This window comes from Onychostruthus taczanowskii, unplaced genomic scaffold (assembly GCF_017590055.1).
Source record: "Onychostruthus taczanowskii isolate IOZ18803 unplaced genomic scaffold, ASM1759005v1 scaffold61, whole genome shotgun sequence".
In the NCBI taxonomy this organism is placed as follows: domain Eukaryota; kingdom Metazoa; phylum Chordata; class Aves; order Passeriformes; family Passeridae; genus Onychostruthus; species Onychostruthus taczanowskii.
This window is the reverse complement of record NW_024503790.1, coordinates 4,687,842-4,706,903: the sequence shown is the minus strand read 5'-3', so window position 1 is coordinate 4,706,903 and position 19,062 is coordinate 4,687,842. Positions and strand designations below refer to the sequence as shown.

The 19,062-nt window shown below is 45.6% G+C and overlaps 1 protein-coding gene across 2 annotated transcripts in view; it reads left to right on the top strand.

Annotated features, from left to right (window-relative positions):
• Positions 1 to 218: 218 nt before the first annotated feature.
• SKI (SKI proto-oncogene) overlaps positions 219 to 19,062 on the top strand; it is a 101,104-nt gene continuing 82,260 nt past the window's right edge. Inside the window, exons 1-2 of one of the 2 annotated variants that reach the window (XM_041419626.1) lie at positions 219 to 972; positions 1,081 to 2,002. In XM_041419626.1, coding sequence (XP_041275560.1) covers positions 1,091 to 2,002 — 912 coding nt within the window. In that variant the 5' untranslated portion in view covers positions 219 to 972; positions 1,081 to 1,090. Of the gene's footprint in view, positions 2,003 to 19,062 lie in introns of both variants that reach the window. The other variant, XM_041419625.1, reaches the window with a different exon arrangement.

Below are 19,062 nucleotides of genomic sequence, written 5' to 3'. Positions count from 1 at the left end.
CGGCGCAGCCGGGCTTGGATCAGCTCGGTTGGACTGGCTCGGCTCGGCTCGGCTCGGCCGATCCCGGCACATCCCGGCCGGTCTGGGCGCAGCACGAAGGGGGAGGCGGGCGCTGTTCCTGGAAGAGCCCGGCCCGGGGAGTTGGTCACATTCTTGGCCGGGATTCAATGACTGAGGCAGACACCAACAAACAGAGGGGGGGAGGCGGAGGGCGGGAGGCTGAGCCCGCCTGCATTAGCTCAGCTCTCAGGCACTCTCAGTCACTGCTGGAAAGAGGAGCTGGGAGGATGTGCGCGCTCTCACCGCGGCTCCCCACGGCACAACGAGAGCACCGGCAGAAATAAGGGAAGGAAGGCGAACCGAGAGCCGAGGAGCCCTCCCAGGCCGAGCAGAGGGACCACGAGGGGCAGCGGAGCCGCTCCTCTCCCGTGCGGAGCCCCCGCGCCGCTTTGGCAGTGCCGGAGAGCTGGGCCTTTTCTCCTGCGTTCTTCCTTCCACAGAGCGAGCGTGCTGCCTCCTCCTGCTTTTTACTTTCCTCCCCCGCGCCTTCCCTCGGTGGATATGGACAGAAGGGGGATCACTGCAGAGAAGCAGCAGCCGCCAGAACATATTTGAGCCCCGGGTGCTCGGAGCGTGGCACAGACTTTTTGTGTTTCTGTGGGTGGTGTGTGTGTGTGTGTGTGTGTGTGTGTGTGTGTGTGTGAGTGAGTGAGTGAGTGAGTGAGTGAGTGTGTGTTGGAGGTGTGGGAGGAGGGATTGGTTTGCCTGGGGGTTGGCTGAGGGGGTGAGTGCTCGGATGAAGACCTCTTTTTGCCGTGATTCTGTGCTCCATCGGGGCAGCTTGGAGACTTGGAGGGTTTGAAATTGTAACGCGAAGCAAGAGAAAAGAAAGAAGAGAGAGACACGCATACAAAAGGATTTATTTCCTCTCCGTTAGTGGATTGCTGAGTGAGAAGGAGATAAAACACAAGGGTGGGTTGTTTTATTTTGTTAATATTTTTTCCTTAAAAAAATCCCTTAAGTGGATTTGCACCAGGGTGGAAGATAACTGGGGATTTTTGGTGTTTGTTTTGGGAATAGAAACTAAAAAATGGAGACTGTAAGTAGAAGCAGCTTCCAGCCTCATCCAGGACTGCAGAAGACCTTGGAACAGTTTCATCTGAGCTCTATGAGCTCCCTGGGTGGCCCTGCTGCTTTCTCAGCACGATGGGCACAGGAGATGTACAAGAAAGACAATGGCAAAGACCCAGCGGAACCTGTACTGCATCTGCCCCCGATCCAGCCTCCTCCGGTCATGCCTGGTCCCTTCTTCATGCCCTCGGACAGATCCACGGAGAGGTGCGAGACCATCCTGGAAGGGGAAACCATCTCCTGCTTCGTGGTGGGCGGAGAGAAGCGGCTTTGCTTGCCCCAGATCCTGAACTCGGTGCTCAGGGACTTCTCCCTGCAGCAGATTAATTCGGTGTGTGATGAGCTACATATTTACTGCTCCAGATGCACTGCTGACCAGCTGGAAATCCTCAAAGTCATGGGCATCCTGCCCTTCTCCGCTCCTTCCTGCGGGCTCATCACGAAAACTGATGCTGAGAGGCTTTGTAACGCCTTGCTTTATGGTGGCACCTATCCTCCCCACTGCAAGAAGGAATTCTCTAGCACAATTGAGCTGGAGCTCACGGAGAAGAGCTTCAAGGTGTATCATGAGTGCTTTGGGAAGTGTAAGGGACTTCTGGTGCCAGAGCTTTACAGTAACCCCAGCGCAGCCTGCATCCAGTGCTTGGACTGCAGGCTCATGTATCCACCTCACAAATTTGTGGTCCACTCTCACAAATCGCTGGAAAACAGGACTTGCCACTGGGGCTTTGACTCTGCAAACTGGAGATCCTATATCCTCCTCAGCCAGGATTATACTGGGAAAGAGGAGAAAGCTAGACTGGGCCAGCTCTTAGATGAAATGAAAGAAAAATTTGACTATAACAACAAATACAAGAGGAAAGCCCCCCGGGTAAGTGGTGCCTGTAATTTTAAAGGGGGCGGGGGGAAATTCGGTAACATTCATCGATATCCCCACATTGTTACCAGCTGCTTTTCCTTGGAGTCCTTTAGCAATTTTAATCGTGTTCTCCATTCTCCCCGCGTGTGTGTCACTGTGGAGGAGCAGTGCTCGAGATGGCACCTTTATTTCTCTGTTTTGACCACGGTGGTTGGAGTTTGTTTAAATTACGTATGTGTATTTCTGTATTTTACTATGCGTGGACCTTGATCTTTGAAGCCCATCAGGCTGCCCCAGACTTTATCTGGCAGTGCGTGATTTCGGGTCTTCAAGGGTTTCTTCACTCAAGGCACTGCCGGCAAGGAAGAAGCCAGAAAAAGGGAAAAAGTGCTGATGGCTCCAGACACAAGTCCATGCACTTTTCTGGTCGCTTGAGTGTCGCCAGGGATGGAGGTGCAGGCTGAATGCTCTCAGTGCTTGTATGGAAATAAAATGTGCCTGTTAAGAAAAAAAATTGTGCCGGTAGTGCAGGTTACTGGTTTATAGATGAAGTGTTCAGAACGTGAATGGAGAAGTCCTTGCTTTTTAAGTATCCCTGTGGAGCCTAAATTTCCCCAGCAGACAGGCTTTTATATATTGGATTATGTATACATCCAGCAAATGACTCTGTCTAGGGCCAGCTGCAGCAGCTCCTTAAGGTATTCCATGCCGTGCTGTGCTGAGCCAGACAGCTAAAGCTCATTTTTTTTTTAGGTGCCACTTGTTTTTCTTTCAGTCTGAGCTGCCTTTAGATCCCAGAATCCCTGGTGTGTGGGTGGGAGGCTGCCTTGGCATCTGGCACCGGTCCTGCTCCATGGGCAGCAGTGCCACAAGGCCTTGGGGACTCGCAGACACCGGGATGTCTGTCTGGCTCCTGCATGGTGCAACTGGCTGGGGATGAGCAATTCTGCTTCCTGCTCCTTCCCCCGTGCGAGGGGAAAACAAACTCCTGCCTCCCGAGTTCTCCCCTGCAGGTTTGTTGGTTGGGCTCTGCCTCTCTCTGTCAGAGATTTCTAAACTTTGAGGTTTTGTGTCTGGAGTTGAAGGGCAATACAAAAGCCTGGAAAAGAGAAGATGTTTAAAGCTCACTGTGAAAATTTTGAATTAACTTACCAAATACCTGTTTAAAGGGGCAGACACACACTCTGACTAAGGTAGGGCTTTTGTTTATAAAAAAGTGCAACAAAAATACCCAAGCAAACCACAAATTAAAAAAAAAAAATATGCTGTGCAAACAGTACAGCAATTCCAGCAGACTAGGAGGCCTAGTGAGCCCATCTGACCGGGCTGCACACTTCTGGATTAAGGAGCAGAGTCTCACTCTTCCAGTTTCTCTCCTGGCCCCCGGCTCAGTCCTTGTCCTCACCCCTCCTTTTCCTCCCCGGAGTGTCAGGACGCTGTGACAAAGCTGGGCTGTAATGAGGCACATTATCCCCGTGGTTGGAGGTGGATGTGTTTTTAATGGCTTGTCTATTCTCCGTCAGTCATGTGCCGAGATGGAATGGTGGGATAGATCTACATGGATGTGAGAGGAGAATATGGCTCTCAAACTGGAGGCATTTTTATGCTAGGAAAGGAATTTTCTAGAGCATGCTTCGTTTAGGAAGTAAGATGAAGAAATCTCCACATTCTTGTTGTAGAAAGGTCCTGTTCCTCTGGCTTGGTCATTTCCAGAGTCTAAAATGAATGTTAGTAGAGAAGTGCTTTCCTTTTCTTGTAAGGCTTTTTCAGTGTCCTCTTCAACTGCATCATCTGTCCAACACCCCAGGTGAGGCTGCAGAAGGAGAACAAGAAAAGGTTACTAAATCTTGGCTGTGCCTCAGGTTTTTTTGGGACCCTTTTATAGGTCCTAGTTCAGAACACGAGAAACACTCTTCCCTCACCCTCCAAAATCTACCTGGAGTGCAGAGTGAATTGAAGACACCTAACAGTGAACACCAAAAATTGTGCAAGGAAATTTTTGCCAGAAATCCATCATGAAATGCTAAAGTCTCCTGCATAAATTCATTTGGAAGGTGGCAAGGAGTGAGGTGGCAAGAATAGAGTGGTGTGTGCTCAGACGGTGGGGTAGGGAAAACAAAATGTTTTATCTCATATTAAGTTGCAAGGCCTTCAGGACTCTTGTATGAAAGCAGTGCAGTCCTGAGGAGACCCTGACGGTGCTGGTAGAGTTTTGTACACTTATCCTTCCTTTTCCTGAAGTCTTTTTCCATTGGGCTTAGCCAACGGATATCATATGCTAAGGTCATTTGTGTTGGAGCAGTGTGTGCGGATAATTACGGAGAGATTTAATCAGACTCTAAGATTGGTAGGCTGTGGCCAGGGGCAAGTAACATTGGAGTAAAGTTTAGATGCCTGGTGAGGAAATGACAGGATGGTCCCATTCCGTGTGTGTTAAATCCTGTGTGGGTTTTGTGTGTCTGTGGGGCTCTGGCTGTCTGGGGATGAAAGGGTGAAACACATGTGTCTTTGTGGTGGGCTTTCTTTTTGATGTAGATCTCAGCTTTGCTTTGTTCTGTTTCATACAGAGGTGTTCGTGTGCCTGGTGTGCCATAAGCTGCTGTGTCAGATATTGGGTTTTCTGCTTTCAGGAGTGGCCTTTTTTTTCAGTTTCTCAATTTATTTATTTCTCTGTGTGTGTACACACATTGCTTTGTGTGGTGTGTTTTCCCTGGGGCTCTGGTAGTATGTTGGTAGCATGGGATGCATATGACCAATTTTATGTCTGTTTAAGCAGCAGTGAGTGTTTTGACCTTTTCATGTGTCTCCATGAGGTTTCTGTGATGAGGTCTGGAGATTTCTGCCAGCACAGCTCTGCCTTTTAAGGGTCTGACTTAAATGGAGGAGCTGGGTTGGCACAAGCCCCTGGTGCAGATTCAGCGTAGTGGCAGAACTGCCTTTTTTTTTTTTTTTTTTCCTTTTCCTTTTTTTTTTTTCCCTTGGCGTGGTTTTAAAGCTTTGCTACAAGGCGTAGCTTTTCCTAGATATTTCATTCCCAGTGCATATTTCTCTCTGCATCAAGTATCTATAGTGCATATCCATCCTTCTGTACCAGGAGATGGATGTGTAGATGCAGAGATCTCCTCTCTCTGTCAGCTGTGTTGGTTGAACAAGACTCCTGGTCTTGCCACTTGCAGAAGAACCCTTTGTCCAGACCTGTGTGAAGTCAGCAAAGGGTCTTAACCAAAAGCTGGAGGGAGTTGTGACAGCTGGGGCCTCCCACTAGAGCAGGGACCAAAAAGGCCTCAGTGGCATTCCTTACACTATTCTAAAATTTTGGGTTTTATATCCTCCTTGTTCATGCTTGGATGAGTAACTGACCTCCCATAGACTCTTTCACCTTCCCAAAGCTCTTTCTTTTCTTGAGCAGTATAACTTCTCCATTTTATTGACTTTGTGTCCTTCACTGGGTGTTCCACCTTCCCATGCAGGGTTTGCTGTGCTTTGCTTTCTCTCTGCACCAACATGGCTTTTACCTGGGGGGGTGTCCTGTTTCCCTGCCTGCCTCATCTCATCCACCATTACTGGTGTGGAGCACAACCAAGAGAAATTCTGGGCTATTTCTGGAAATTAAAAATGTGAATAACCTGATGGGGTTGCAAAACAGGGTCCTAGAAATCCAGCATCAGTGCCAAAGCCTTTTCTTGGGGTGAGCTCCTGGTGCCTGGTGCTCTCCTGTGGGACCGACGTGGCCTCGGTGTGTCTGTGGCGCTGCTCTCCAGTCCCGTGTGACAGACAGCTCCCTGCTTGCCTCACATCAGGATGCTCCACTCACACAGAATTAGTTCAGACGCAGCCCTGAAGGCTTTGTTGGTTGCTATTTCCAGAAGAGGAGGGTGGGTTCAGCTGTGTCTATTTCGAACCCTTTTTCTCCGATGCAACGTTTGACAGCACTTTGAGATTCCCCACCTGTGTGCCAGACATCTGTACCCTGAGCAGGACTGGCTGTGAGCAGGGCCCAGGAGAGGCAGAGCTGTCCTTGCACGCGTGTGAGCACACCCACACACCCAGCGCTGCCGTGTTCCCACGGTTCAAGTCCCAGCAGCACTTCTATGAAGTAGCTGGAAGCCAGAAGCAGCATTCTGGGTACTGACACACAAATGAGCACATGAGGCCTCCCACTTTATTTCACAATGCCTCCCAACCCAGCGCTGCCACAACATGCAGCTCGCTCAGCTGGAGGAAGGTTTAGCCAGGTCAAGTGTGCAGCAGAATCAAAGAACCCAAATTGCTGCGAGCGGAGCAGCGCGGCGCTGGCGCGGGTGGAGGGAGGACGTGGGCTTTTAGGTGCTGCCCAGTGGTTGCTGTGCTGTGCTTTATGGCCACCTGAAAGGCTGCAGGAGTAGAGCTGGAATTCGTGTCTTATCCTAAAGTCCTGCCTTCTGGCAGTAGTAACCTTTGTTTGTTAATGGGTATATCCTGTGGTGGGTGTAGCAGAGCGATTCTGAGTTTATTCCCTGGCAGACTGCAGGATGGATTTATTCCTCTTGGTAGAAACTGACGTGAAAAATACTGTTGCAAAATTTTTTCCTGACAACTGGAAGTTCAGTTGTTTTCCCATGGATTGTTGAAGTCGTGTGTTCTATCTGATGTTCAAGAATTGTTTTAGATATTCTCCAGTAAAAGTTTAGGAGTCTCTAAAACAAAATCATTGCATCTTGGGACAGTAGTTTAATTCAGAAGTCTTTTACAGCTTGAAAGTTGAACTTCAAAAGTGACACCAGCTTGAATGAAATCCCGTGTACCCAAGGAGAGGACAGTGTTTAAGCAGACATCAGCAGTTTTTCCCAGGCGTGCAAACAGTTTTACAGATGTTGTAGATCGAGAGCAAAGCAGCAGGTACGTGCATGTGTGTTGGACAAAAGAGTTTGCTGCCAATGATCTCATGGTGTTGAGTCAACCACGGCTCTCTCTTGCTCCAGAAAAGTTCCTAAGTTCCTCAAGTCAGTTCTCTTGAATTAGGGTGGGAATTACGTGCAATCTCTGCTTTTGAAAATCGCTGCCTAAAATATTTAAACCTCTGCCTCTCCCTCCATTGTCTGGGCTGTCTCTCTTGCCTCTCCGTTTCTGTGGTTTCGGGCTTGGGCGTGTGTTCTGCCCAAACAGTAGCACGCTTTGAAGATGCGTGTAAACAGCGCTCGTTTTTTGGATGTGCTGGGAGCCCGACACCTGGTCCTGGCAGGCTGGTTATCGCTGGCTGGGGCTGGCTGACCCGGGAGGGTGTGTTTGCACTTGCTGAGAGGCGCCTTTGCATTGGTGTTGTAAAAGCATCTGGAGGCGTCTGCGCCAGGCTGCTCCCAGCGTGTCCGGGCAGCGCAGCGGGGCTGGAGCCTCTCGCTCCTTATCTGCACCCCAGCACTGCCAGAGCAGGGGGCTCCAGGGCCACGGCCACGGCCTCTGGGTGTCTGCACAGATGCTGTGTCCAGTCTGATGAAAAACTCGCCTTATGTTCGTCTGCTGGCAGAGTTATTTCACGGAAGGGAAGGGTTTGAATGGCCCCAGTGCAGAAGGAGTGGGCTGGTTCTTACTGGGGATCACTGGTGATTGAACTCACATTGCTGGCTCAGCTGGCCAGACTGCTTTGCCATCACATGAGGAGCTGTGTCTTCATGTGTGCAGTATTAAGACACAGATTAATTTTTTTTAAATATATATATTTGGCTTGGTTTGGTTGTTTTGGTTTAATTTTAAAGCACATTTTTTGGACTTGACTCTGTAATTCTTTTTTAAGAGGGAACCGTCATGGAAGAGTTACACCAAATCCAATAGGGGGATCTTGGGAAAAAAGTAGACAAAAATGACTTATACTGGATTGTTGAGAATCTATTGATAGAATCCTGTCAATTACTAGGCTGATCTATTTTAGCTGAGTGGCCGTAGAGCACTTAATTCAAATTGATCTTCTCATACAGGAAGCATTACTTTAAAATGTAGGAATATAGCATGTTTTTGTTTGAAATATGTCAATTGGAGCATGTGTGTTAATGATACTTTGTATCAGATAATATCTCATTTGTGTATGTTTTGTGTATCTGGGTAATGTGTATTATGAATTAATAAATCAGCACCAATTTTTTTAATGCTATTCCACTCTCTTTAATACAGGCAGTGTATATTCTTGGAAAATAATTTCAGAGAAACAAGTTTGCTCTGAAAAAATGTTCTCTGGTCCCTTCCCTCCTCCTTTACTCCTTGTGCAGTCTTGTACACCTTACATTTCATTATCAGCATAGAGAATCAGACTCAGATCATCACTGAAATCACCTGCTCCAGATCTTCTGGAACACAGCAGGTTAATCTGAAGGTTTGGGGCTTTGGGGCCGGTTCTACAGCTCCCACTCAAGAAATCAGCCCACAGTAATTGGAACCAGTTCACCCACAAACCACAGCAGACTCGTGTGTATCAGACTCCTTCCTGTGTGTTGGCTGGCAGGGACCAGGGACAGATCTGAACCAGAACGTCCCAGTGCTGAGGCAGGGTGGCTTCACTGAGTTTATGGCCTTAGCTGGATTTACAGGACTGTGCTGACTGAGAGCCTGTAGTTCTGCTACTGCAGTGTTTTATTTTGCTCATTAATGAGGATTTGGTGTAGAAGACACTTGGTGCTCTGATCCTGGTGGATCTCCCTGAATGGGACAGCTGGGAGCTGGCTTCAGACTGAAAGAGTCTTGTCTGTTGGTCACTACATGCAAGATTTGGTTTTAAGGTTGTGCTAGAGATCTTCTCTTCCTGTATTTAGGATTTGTCAGTTATGTTTTGTTTTATTTTATTTTTTATTAATGAAGAAATAGGTCTAAGGTTAGCATAAGGAGCAGCCTTTTCTGCTGATGCAAATTCAAGGCTTGTAAACGTGGCCTCACAGTTACATCAGGAGCAGTAGATTGAGTGTGCAGCTTTCCTTGGCTTTGGGGAATCCTGCTGGCTGATAGAGACTGGCCCCTCTGCTCTGAGATAACGATTTTGCTTTGACTTTTGGTTGGATGAGGTGACGAAAACACTGATACTAATTTGAGCTCTGATCCTGTCATTGTGTGATGGACAGAGCTCTTCTGGGAGCCAATGGGAATTCCCATGTGTGGAGCTGTTATCATCGCCTCCATCTATGGTTTGGTTGCTGTCCTGTAAAATTAGGCTTCTCCAAGCAGTGGATGCATATTAACACACCCTGATAAGCTGCACAGACATATGTTCTGGGAAATAAGGCAGGTCCTGCCATCCTAACTCAGGCAGCCTTGTTCCATCAGTCCTGTTTAAAGTGTCAGGGAAAACGTACATGAGGCTGGAGATTCTGTGTGTGTAAAAATTGCAGCATCATTGTGTATGCTGGAGGTAAACAGCAAAGGAGCTAATCAATAACCTGGGTTCTGGCTTTGTTGTTTATTGATTTATGTACAGTTACCTTTGCACATGCTTTGTAGAAAACGGGACTTGTATGTTTGATTTTCTGTAGTTTTTTCTTTAAAAAAAAAAAAAGAAGCTTTTTCTGTTTTGGTATGAGAATCAGTGCCACTGGAAGCACAAGGACTGCTCAGGGTTAAAAGACAGCAGCAATATCAAGAAGATAAGGTAGAGCCTGGTGCTTGTCTTTTCCTGGGGAAGATTCCAGTGATGGATTTGGGGGCTGTGGTACCCTGTGCTTTGTTCCTCACCCGCTGTTCACTCAGTGGTATCGTTTTATAGAATAAGGTCATTGACTTGGATTGCTTCTTGGTTTCTCAACCCTTTTCACCAGCCAGTTTGTGTAATGTCTGTCTGAAACATTGAGTAAGGGCATTGAAATAGCAGACAGGATATCAAGTGTTCGGAAGTCTGGGTTAAGTATAACAGACAGTTCTGGCTGGTGAAAGGGGAGCAGCCCCTGGAGCTCGCTCTCAGCTCAGCTCAGTCTCTGTGGAAACAGCAGACTCGGGGCTCTGCAGCCCTGCTCCTGCTCTTCCCCTCTGTTCCCTCCACACCCATATCATTAATCGTGTGTGGGTGCACCTCTTTTCTAGATATGCCTTCCTTGTTTCTTAGTGGCGCAGAATTGTATGTAATAATGTCTCTTTCTAAGGATTACATAAGTTGAAGATGATTTCTCCACTGGGAGAATTATGCAAGTTTAAACTGAAATGTATTTAGAAAGCTTTTATGTGTGTGTTTTCTGACTCGTGATGCAGAGGGTGATTTATTTGCATCCTTAATTGAACAACATCTGTTGGGGTTGGAAGAAAAACCATTTTATATCTTTTCACTGTCACATCCTGCATTTTTATGAAGTCCTCTTCCCCCTCCACTTCTCACATTACCTGTATTACAGGTGCTGATTTCTGTCCAGGTAGATCACTCATATGGTGTGGGATGTTCTGGGCTCTGCAGCATTCTTGATGCATATCTGCTGCAGTGTTTTCTTTCACTTGTTGGATCTCACAGGATCACACAATCATTGAGGCTGGAAAAGACCTCTGAGATCCTGACTCCAGCCCCTGATCACCACCCTGAATGCTGTGTAATGCTGCTCTTGGTATGCTTTGACCATTTAGTGAGGAAGTTCCTGCTGCCCTTGAGCAAAATCAAGGTTTGTGTCCCAGGAGAAGAAAGCACTGCAGTCAAGAGCATTTCTTGAACTTGAAGAGAGGGAAACAACTCCTTGTTTCAGTGTGAAATTGTGTGTGAGGCTCTTTGTGTGACCGTGTCCTGGCACCTGTACCCATGCCAGAGGGTGCCACGGGTCTGGAGAGCTGTTCCTGAATTTCCAGTGCCTTTGGGAGAGTCACTTTCTTTCCCTCCCTGTGGAATTCTGGAGTGCTGCACTCATAGTGCTGGGAGCTGCTGTTTCCAGGATCACAGAATTAATTCTGCTGAGTAATAAAAAATACAAGTTGCACAGGCATCCTGCTGCTTACCCACACAGGTTGCAATAGTACCAATTAGAAGCAGTGAATTACTTTAAATAATTAAAAAACTAAGTATTACATTTTTCTAGGTTCCATATTTTTTTACCCTACAATATCTTCAGGATTGCTCAGGTTTACCTGTTCATAGCAGTAAAATAAGTTTTACAGCTTTTATACAGAGTAGTGGGCTAAAAAAAGGCATAAAATGCACAATATTCGGGCTAAAATACGGTTTGATTTCAGTAACCATCACTGATGTAATGAATTTCAGACTTACACTTTTGTTATGAAGAATTATATGATAAACAGGCTTTTCTGAAGCACCGTCATTCCACAGTTGGAAAACTCATCTGAGTTGAAAGATAACAGAGCGTTATCCAAAAAAAAAAAAAAAAAACAAAAAAAAACAAATTGCCATTCTTAACTCCCCACTGGCAGTTCAGTTTATTCAGTGAATTATCTCATCTGTGCTGGTATAATTTAGAAATATTCCTTTGAAATAACTGTGTTTGGAGGGGTGCAGAGCTGCTGGGAGAAGTAAATCAACCTCACAGCAGCCCAGACTGCAGCATCAGGTCCATTATTGATATTTCTTTGTTCCCATTCAGTCACTAGTAAGAAACATGGCATGCAATGAGTCCTTGTCCTTAAATAGCCAAAGATTTCGTTTTATTTGGCTTTTTGCCCCCTTTTTACCACAACAGTGTAGTTTTTTGTAAAACCAGTGGAGCCAAATAACCTTTGTGCCATTTTCAGTGGCAAACAGTGACAGAAGTGGAGTAAAGTGCTCTATTTTACTATCAGTGAATATGCAGAACTACTACTCAAAGGCCTTGGCCCTCACAGCCTGCAAATTCAGTGCTCCTTTTCAAAAACCTTAATTTCTAAAACCATTTCTGCAAAAATATTTTTTTATAAAGGATTAATTGGTCATTCTTTTGCCCTGTTGAGTCTAGGGCAAAGGTATTGTGTTGAGGACTACTGAGTTCTGAAGGAAAAAAATAAAATAGGATTAATTGGTCATTCTTTTGCCCTGTTGAGTCTAGGGCAAAGGTATCGTGTTGAGGACTACTGAGCTCTGAAGGAAAAAATATATTTTAATTATTGTATAGTTTTATACTTTTATTATATAAAATTTTGAATACAAAATCTGTAATTTTTAGGGGAAGAAGAGGTAGAGGGAGTAGGCAGTGCCCTAACTACCATTTGCTTGTATTTATTGTACGACTTGCTTCATTATTTGTAGCATTAACTTATTCATGTGTCTTTTAAGTAAATTTGGTCTTTTTGCAGTTTTTGAGCAATTAACCTGGCTGTGGTGAGGCTTGAAAGAATATCATCTGCACACCTGTTTAATGTTAAAGATGAGGCATTCAGTGCTTTGTGGCTTCAGCTTGAAATTCAAGTTGCTTTGAGTCATCCCTTTAGTCTTTTGTTTGGGTGGAAAAAAGGAGTGGCAGCAAAGGGCCTGCAGCTAAGAAATGAAAGAGTTGAATTAGGTTTTAGAAATGTTAGTCTTGGCATTTGGGCCATTTGCATTTGTAGAGATCGTCACGCTTGGCTTTAGTTGGGCTTGAGCAGTTTGGGGATGGAGAATGTTGCGCATCTCTGTCCCGGTTACTCCTCGGGGGCGCTGGGAGGAGCTGGGCTGGAGCTGTGGGCTCGCGTTTCCACCGCATTCCCTCCCGGGGATTATTGCTCCACCTGGATTTCCATGCTGTGCTGCACAACTGCCTCGCTTTTATCCTGGCAGCAGCTCCTAATTCTGTGACCCAGAGGACTCTTAAATCACCGAGTCACAAACATGGGACAGAAGTGCTACCAGAGAATCGCAGCGTTCTCTCCGTTTCCCTTGTTTTGGGTTATTTTGTGGGGAACCTGCGGCAGGAGAATCTTCCCTGGATCATCTCTGGGAATTGTGTGAGCAGCCCAGGCTGCTGTGCCATCACTGCTTGGTCCGTGCACTCAGACTGGTGAGCTTTGGGAGAGAAAAGAGAATATTCCAAATGTCCCGGTGGTCCAGACCTTGAGGGTCTTTCCTCAGTTCTTTGGGCTGGGATGCAGCCAGGATAATCTGTGTGATATCAGTGCTTCGGGGTCTGAAAGGGAAGAAATTGGAGCTTGCCTGCCCCAGACCCTGCCATGGAGCCCCCAGTGCCTCAGTGCAGCCTCTGTGGTTTGACTCCACTGAGGTCACTGGACTGCTTCAGATTTATTAAAATGTGGAAATCACTCCCAAATGTGCCCAGGTTTTCCTGACTGGCAATAATTTGAGGGCCACATTCTGCTGAGATGTTGCAAGTGAAAATTTCAGTGGAGGTTTTCTTTTCAGATGTCTATTTCAGCATTTGAATTCTGCTCTTACAAATTTACATGCAAATTTATAATTGAGGTTTCTAAAACATTTTATCAAATTTGGCCTTGTTAGCTGGACTAATTTATTGGCGCAGTTTTCTCTTATTATAACATGATTTGATTTCAGTAGAGTCACATACAACTCCATATATTCCTTTGTTTCTAAGAGGGATGCTCATTCATGTACTTGTAAAAGAGCAGCTGGATCCCATCTTGGCAGATGTGAAACCCTTACATTGAAATAGCTATATTTTTTGTATGTTTCAAGGTTTTTTTCCTTGGAAAAAATCTCTTATTAATTAGATCCCCCTCTCTTTCGAGCTTTTTTGCTCCCTCAGCCAAAATCTTAATCCCCTGTGACATCAGAATAAACTGCTGGAGACAATTGTGATGTCACAAAGTCTCAGGGAGGAGAAATATGGAGACACACAGATCCTGCTCAAACCAATATCTTAACTAAGAAAAGGTTTTTGTTTTCATTTTAAAGCCAGAAACAAATTTTACCTCAGATTATCATGGCAAAGTAACAATTGAGTTGATCCAAATTCACTCTCAGCCATCAGGTAAAGGCTTCTCCAGTCTGTGATTCCTGCTTGGGCAGGGGAGAGCTGCAGCTCTGGGCTGTGTCACTGCAGGGCCAGAGGAGAATTGCAGCCCTGAAAAATTTGGTAAAGACCAGCAGGGCAGAGCCATGTCCCAAAGGAGAAGTTTGCAGAAGTAAATTCATAATTACCAGCTCTGTTGCTCCTCGTCCTGCTGGTTTGGACACACTTGGTAGCTCTTCTTTTTTTTGGGGAGTGCGGTGGTGTTTTTGTTGTTAGGTTTGTTGGTTTGGGTTTTTTTCTCCTTCTCTAGGCTCTGTGCCCGAGTGCATCTCGGGATTTCCCTTTTGCTGAATGAGCTGCTTGTTTGAGAGGGAGGAAGTAAGGTCCCTTCTGGATTAGGAGGGAATGGGGGTGGAGGGTGGGGAAATGTCCTGTTTCATATGCAAAGCACACTGAACTGAAAAAACCCCACATGAAAACCTTTTAACAAAACCATCCATGTCACAGACTGGCAGAGCAGCTGCTGGCTTTGTTAGGGAGAATATTAATGTTTCAAAGACTTACAGAACCTTTTAAAAAATGAGATAAAGAATTGATTTTATTTATTTTTAAGATACAAGCTGAAGTAAAAAAAAAAAAATCCTCCTTATCAATATCTGTGAATGGAATGTGCAATCAGCTGATGTGACACCAACTTCCACACAACATGGTGAGATGTTATGGTCTACACTCTTCTTTTGGAGACTGGGATGCCAGAATGGCCCTGATTCTCCAGGTGCTCATGTGCACATTGGTGTAAGAACTCTCACTTGAAAAGCTGATTATTGAAAGGAACTCCTACAACCGTTTTTTACCGTGTGGGGAAGTTGTGTTCCTGACTCTGAGTCTTTACCCACTGTAAAAAACATCATCTGAACTCCTTGGAGCATGGCTTCTGCACACTTTGGGTCATTTTGGAATGATGGGAATGGCAGATAATTACACATTTTCCTTGGCTGTGATTGATCTTAAGAGTCAAAGTGGTTTTTTGCTGCTACAGTCTGGAAGTTTGCTCAAACCTTCCTTAAATTCACACTGAGTTTAGTGGTAGAGAGGGACAGACATTGATGTTTTTCTCCTGTGGTTATTGAAATGAAGGCATTGGGGTTTTCCAAGCAGAAATGGATTCTGCTGGATGTAAACTTATTTTTTGTATAGATGAGCAGATAGTGATCATGGGTTAAATAGCAGGGAAATGGAACAGATATAAAACATTTGCTGTAGTTCTGAATATTACTACTGGAGTAGTAACTGCTTGCAGTGAGTTCTGTTCTCATGTTCCTCACAAAACCATGTTGAAAATCTCTCCTGAAAATTTCTATTTCATTCAGAAACTGGCATTGTTTTTGTCTTATAACTTAGTTTATGTTACTGAGCTGCCTTCCTGTACAAGGAAGTGCTTGTGTAATGCCCAAGCCATTCCCATTCCTCACTGAATGATATGCAAATCTAGTCAATTAAGCAGGGGGGATTTAATTAGCAGTTTAAGTTCATGTGTGAAGTGTCTTGCCTTAATTACTTAACAGTTTTGTTGCAAATTTGCTAAGGTTTTTTTTTTTTTCCCACAGAACTATCAAAACTGTGATTATATTTATTTATTTATTTTATTTTTTTGGTAACATTTTCCAATCCTGAGCATTGTCCAGTGCCTTTAACCTCTGTGTGCATGTGTCCCCCTCCTTCTGCAGCTCTTTTCAAAACTGGGGGGACAAAGCAGAACTATGGCTATTGTCTCAGAGCAGAACAACACATACAGAAAAAAACTCAGGAATTTTGGAGTGAAAAGCCATTTATTTGTTGGGTTTTTTTGCAGCTAGGTGATACCATTATAGTAGTATCAGTAGCAGCCTCATGTGGTAGTCATGATTCTGTTAAATGGTGGCTTTTATTTCATGTTCTGCTTGGCCAAGGTGCTTTTCTGCAGCCCTGCAGAAGCCCAGGCTGTGGCTGTGTGAAGGGATTGCAGTGCTGCAGGTCACTCAGTCTTGATACAAACAAGATTTTTGTGCTGATACCAGACCTGGTGAGTTTTTATTTCACATATATTCCATATATTTTATTTCACAGCTATTCCTGTGGAATACCTGGGTGGGTGAGGCTGGCTGGGGGATGTGCAGATCCCTGTTGATTGTGTGTCAGGAGATGCTGGCTGCTGGCCTTGTCTTTGGTGTAAGGGTGAGAAACTGCCATGAATTGATGTGGAACCACCTGCTCCTCTCTCACCACTCATACCTGCATCAAAACTCTAAATTCATGGGCTGCTGTAGCTCTGTTTGACCCTGAGGGCTGGTTTGTGTTGGTGGCCTGAGACCAGAGCAGGAGGAGTGTGTTTGAGACAGTCCCAGTGCCCAGCATGCCCAGGCTGAGTGTGCTCAGCGATCCCAGGCTCCTCAAGGTGCCCCACTGCTCCTTCTGCAGCTGGAGATGCCATGGGAGGAAACCTCAGGGGCAGGGGAAGAGGTGCTGGGTGTCGGGAGCCGGGCAGGATTGCCTGAAGGAGCCTCAGGACCACTGAGCTCCGTGCCTTCACCACAGATCCTTGGTGGGAGGGGGTGGCTCTGTGGCTTTCTGGCCCAAGGGTTTGATTGCAGCCTGACCCAGGCTGTGGGATGGAGCCATCCCGAGCTCTGGAAGGTGTCCATCTGTATCTCGTGGCAGTGTGCCAGCTCTGGGCCTTTTACTGCTGCCTGACTCTAGTTTTGGATCTGTGATGTGCATGCATGGAGGAGAGGCTGGTGAGGAACAAGAACACTTTCACATCCAGGGCACTGCACCAGATTTACAGGGATTGCTTTAAAGGTTCTCTTCTCTAGCACTGACATAACTTTATGATTCCCCATCAGTACCTTGTGAAATTTTGTCTTCCACACTGCACAGGCTGCCTTTAACTCTGTGTTGGTGGTGGTGTAGTAGTGACATCCTGGGTTTAGAGCTTTTAGACTTGAAAATGGGGTTTCTACCAAGCAGGAGTTTGAGACACATGGGTAGGAAAGTATTGCATTAGTTCTAGTGACTAATTCTCACATCTGGGCATCTTGTAGAGAACAGATTTTAAATAATTCAATGCACAGATTGAATTGTCTGCAGTAGGAGGGTTGTTAGAATCACTTCAGTCAGCAGACATCCAGTCTGGGCAAAAGGCTGGGGTGCTCATGTTACTTTCAGGTCCTTGGGTTAAAGGATCCTGTTTAAAGATTTACTGTAGCACCCTGTGATGGGAAATTCACCCTATTAATAATTCTCTTTATGAAGACAGGAGTCCTCATTTCATGTAACTGCTCTTTGTAAATTGCTTTTGTGAAACAAAGCGATCAAAAAGAAAGAATAAAACCACTACACTTCTTACAAGCAGAGACTGAAATCCTGAGTTATCTCCACCACCCCAACCCCCAGTATTAGTGGAAATGTCAAAGAATCCTGTAATACAAAGCACTTCTCCCTCTCCACAGACTTGCAGCACATTTCAGAGTGGCCTGTTCAGGTCTTACTTCCTAAGCACAGTGTTAGAGGCTCAAGAAAGCAGAAGTTACAAAAAACCATGAAGTGACCTGACCTCTTTGGTTTCCAAACAGAGGTGTAAATGCTGTGATTCAGAATTTTCATTTTGCTTTGTAATTTCATACCACTTCTAAAAATAGAATAATATAAAATACTTTTAATTGCATGTGTTCATTCCTTGATTTTTTTTTTTTCCTGTCCTTTCCCAAGCTGCATTCTGGAGGCATTTTCTGCAAATTTATTATTATTACTAATCTTAGTAAGATCCTGCACTGGTGCCAGGATATTTTTAAAGAGAATTTCTTTCCAGTTCAGCCAGGGCAACCCCTTTGTTGAACCTTCTTTTGGATGGTGTTCCCATGTGCTGCAAAGGCGCTGACACATGACCTCGTTACACATAGAAAATCCTAAATGTCCTGCCCCTTGCCAAACCTATCACAAAACTACCCATCACCCCCTTTTCAGGATCCCAGATGGTAAATAGCAGCAGGAGGTGAAAGGGGAGCTTTGTCTCCATTCTGAGGCCTGTTTTAAGTATTCTGTGTCTGTCTGTATCCCTCTGCTTTTCCCACTCTGCCCATAAATTAGCAAGCCAGCTTTTCTGACGAGGGAACACAAAATGTCCATAAGCTGCAGTAACATCACCTACTCAAGAGAATGTTTTTGAACAGTTCCATTTATTTGATTGTGATCTCTCTTGGTTTTGGTAGAACCTCTGCCTGCTCTCCTCGCTGCAGCACTGAGGGAAAGCCTTTCCCCAAATACCAGGCTGCAGTTTATAATCTCTGTGCCACTTTGGAGTTTACCTACAAAAAACAAAAAACCCAAGCCCAGAAAAGAAAAGCCCTGCAAAGATCTGCTTGGCTGGTTGCAGTGTTTTAATAAAGCCAAAGTGGCAGGAGGAGCAGCAGCTCCTGCTGGATGGGCAGTGCTGGGAGCAGCTGGGAGCTGAGTTAGGAGGGGATTTCTCAGGCAGGGATATGGGCAGGGGATTCAGCAGCAAATCTGGGACCACTTTGAGAAGCTGTGGGGATGCACCAAGCAGGATATTGTCTCTGCACACTTCCCATGGAGTTCCCCTCGCTGGCAACAATTTCCTGTCCTCAGTGCAGGAAAGATGACGTTGACTTTTGTGCAGGGGGGATGGTGTGCTGAGAGCTGTGCTGGCCTCTGGAGCAGCCTTGGCAGTAGCTGGGTACTCACCTGGGTTTGGGCTGGCAGGGGGTGAAGGATGTGTGGAATTCACACTTGGAGCATCTCTCCAATATCAAGCTGACCTAAACATGCAGGAACAGGAGGCTCAGTGGTTTCTGTGCCCTGCTCTGTGCAGGTTTCACCCTGAGTGGCTCCAGTGGCTCCTGCTCAGTAACACTGATTTATGCTGCCCGAGTACGTGTCCTTGTTTGTTGGCACAGGTTGTTTGCTTTTCCTTAATTAAGATACTGCATTCTACTTATTCTCTCTTATAATTCCCCAAGCACCCTGCATTCATCCTGAACCTGGAATCTGGCAGCTTTGTCAGTCTGAGATTAGTCTTTCCTCTGACCTGGGCTGTAGCTGAAGTAATGACTTTCCAGTTTCAGCTGACTGGAAATCAGAGACTGGTGAACTGAAATACTGAAGGCTTAATGAATTCCCTGGATTCCCTGGTGTTTTTTTGGTACATCTTTATTTTAAACTGTTGAATATTAATAAGGAAAGGGGAGTGGGAGTGCAAGG